Source organism: Tupaia chinensis, unplaced genomic scaffold (assembly GCF_000334495.1).
Source record: "Tupaia chinensis unplaced genomic scaffold, TupChi_1.0 Scaffold000477_1, whole genome shotgun sequence".
Lineage (NCBI taxonomy): Eukaryota > Metazoa > Chordata > Mammalia > Scandentia > Tupaiidae > Tupaia > Tupaia belangeri.
In genome coordinates this window covers 131,526-134,167 of record NW_006159986.1, presented here as the reverse complement: position 1 = coordinate 134,167, position 2,642 = coordinate 131,526, and the positions used below count along the sequence as shown (strand labels likewise).

The 2,642-nt window shown below is 52.5% G+C and overlaps 1 protein-coding gene across 1 annotated transcript in view; it reads left to right on the top strand.

Moving 5' to 3' along the window:
* Positions 1–27: 27 nt before the first annotated feature.
* PIP4K2B (phosphatidylinositol-5-phosphate 4-kinase type 2 beta) overlaps positions 28–2,642 on the top strand; it is a gene marked incomplete at its 5' end in the record, with an annotated part of 38,076 nt that continues 35,461 nt past the window's right edge. Inside the window, 1 exon segment of the mRNA XM_027774742.1 lies at positions 28–130. Within this exon segment, the coding sequence (XP_027630543.1) occupies positions 28–130 (103 nt within the window).

The following is a 2,642-nucleotide window of genomic DNA, read 5'->3' as shown; positions in this document are numbered from 1 at the left end:
GGTGGCGGTGGCGCCGCTAAGCGCCAGCAAGACCAAGACCAAGAAGAAGCATTTTGTGTGCCAGAAAGTGAAGCTATTCCGGGCCAGCGAGCCGATCCTCAGCGTCCTGATGTGGGGGGTGAACCACACGGTAACCAGCTCCCCCGCGCGCGCCCCTCTGAGCGCGGCCCCGCGCGCTCCCACGCCCCCCGCAGTCCCGGGCCCTCGCCCTGCAGGCCCCGCCGGGGACGCCAGCAGCCCTTCGCCAAGCCCCTTGCACGCCCACCCCACCCTTGCACGCCGGCCGGCCGGGTGTGCACTCCTCGCACGCCACGCGAGGCCTGGTGTCTCCATGCCGTGCCGTGCCGTCACCTCCCCCCTTTCCCTCCAGCCCCTTTGGCTTCCTGCGTCTGGTGTGCTCGTGTTGGGCAGCCCCTGGAGCGCAGAGAGAAGGCCTGGATGCAGTGGAATCGCTTTCATCCCGTCTCCCTCTCTTGTCCCCTCACCCTGTTTGTTGCTTGTGTATTCCTCCGTGTTCCCTGTAGCCGACTGCCAGCCCACTGCCCGATTGACAGGGCAAGTGGCATTGGCCTGCCTGAATGGTCCTCTGTTTCGGGTTGGCTTGGTTGGTGTGGCTGTGCAAAGTTTCCCATCATCAGGGGCCCTTCCCGCGGACTGTGGAAATCCTCCCTGGGTTTCCTATTTTCATCTCTTAACACGATGTATCAAAGAAGCACAGGCGTCCTTGGTCTACAGTCACTTTACCAGGTCTCTCCTGGCTAGGGAGAAGAGAGAATGTAACCATTTGAGAGAAGTGGGGGTCCGGTTGTCAGGAGGACTATTAAGGAGTCTTCCCTGTCTCCTATGGCGTTCATTGATTGCAAAGACGTTGCCTTCTCCTCAATGGTATGGTCCTCCAACGTGTGATAATGCACGCCTTTGTCCTGGATGAGAGAGGTCTCTGGATCCTTGGGATGCTTTGAAATTGTCTAGGAGCCTCTGCCTGGAAGTTAGAGCCTGACACTGAGCTGGATGACTGTTTATGGGGTTTGTTTAGGGTCTGGCTTCTTCCTCTTTCCGCCACTTGCTCCTTATCTTCCGACCATTTCTGTGTGTTAGGAATGAGCAGGGGAGTAAAAGGACCTGAAATACCAGCTTCACCAACTAAAAGTTTGGCATGAGAAAGATGAACCTTGGGTTTCCTGTGGATTTCAGGTCCTTAGATTCTCTGTCCTGAAACTGCCCACAAGCCTGAGCACCTGAAATTGCCCACAAACCAGAATGATGATGAAGGGGCCCGGGGCTAACAAGGCTACTTTTATGGGTAGGCTAGCCTTTAGGCTGAAAAGTGATGAACTGCAGTCTGAGCTTGGGTTTGCGATCTTGACACATAATGCAGAAAGGCACATGTGTTTGGTGAGGTCCTTGTCTTCATTGCCATCACTGGGACTGATGCGAGTCCTGGCAGGGTAGACAGTATTAATGCCCAGACCTCTAGGAGCTGCTTTGGGCCAATAGTGCAGCAGGTCTTGTTCCTCCTGCTTCCTGTGCCCCAGGGGTCATCTGATAACATTTTGGAGGAAACTGGGTCATCAAAATGTGAGCCCTGTGTCCCTTTCTGGAAGTCAATCTTTGATTTTGTTCTGTGTCCTGCTTCTCACTAGAAAGCATCCTGTCTGTATAGAGAATTGGCAGAGGCCTGAGAATCAGAATTATTACAGCTAGCCTGAAGAAACCTTGGATCCTGATTTTATACATGAAGAATCAGATTAACTTGTTAGAGTCACAGCAAAAGATGCTTGTCTAGCACCACAGGGCTGCGTCGTGCACTGGCGGAACTTGAGCGGCAGGTCTTGTTTTCTCTACCTCACGTTACTTTTTCCTCTTTCTCAGCCAAGTCCCAGGATAGATGGGACTTACAGTCTTGTAAGAGAACCTGAGTATGTGCTTGGCGTATGTGCCCGTGCATGCCAGTTCCTGGGGTTGTAAGAGGTGCTCAGTTTCCTGATACGCAATGGATCTGCCCAGGTGTGGGCATCAGCCTCTGAATGGCAAAGAGGTCACCTTCTTTCTTTGCTAACTTTAAGGAAGTTTGAGGGGTTAACTGGAAAGGCATTAACTTTGAGCAAGATCCGTGCCTGTGGGCATAATGAGTGAGCCCCTTGGGGGAGATGCGCTGACTGCCAGTGCCCTGGACAGGCCGAACTTCATAGTTCGGTTACTCTCATGTTTTACTGCCTGTTCTGCTGTAAGGTCTAGTAGTTTAGTGTCCCCGTCTAGAAAATGGAGACGTCTGCCCAGGAGAGTGTAAAATCATGCGTTTCTTTAAGGGGTCAGGACCAGATTGCTCTTGGTGCTCTGCTAGCCTTTCTTGGAGTCCCCTCCTTCAGAAGCCTGCTGTCATAACTTCGTGCTGTCTGAGGTTTCGTATGCTACCTTTTCTTTGATTCTTTAGTTTCTCACCCATGTAGGCACTTAGCTTATTGGTCTGTGCCTACTGGCGTATAGGGATGGATATGTCTTTATCTATTGTAAAAGCCAGTTACCCTCATGAGGTGGATGCTTTGTTTCTGGGTGGGAAAAGGGGGCCTTTGAACTCGGCTTATGTTGTCATACGAGCTCCTCTCATGGACAAGAGATGCATCCCATGGACTTTGGGGGGA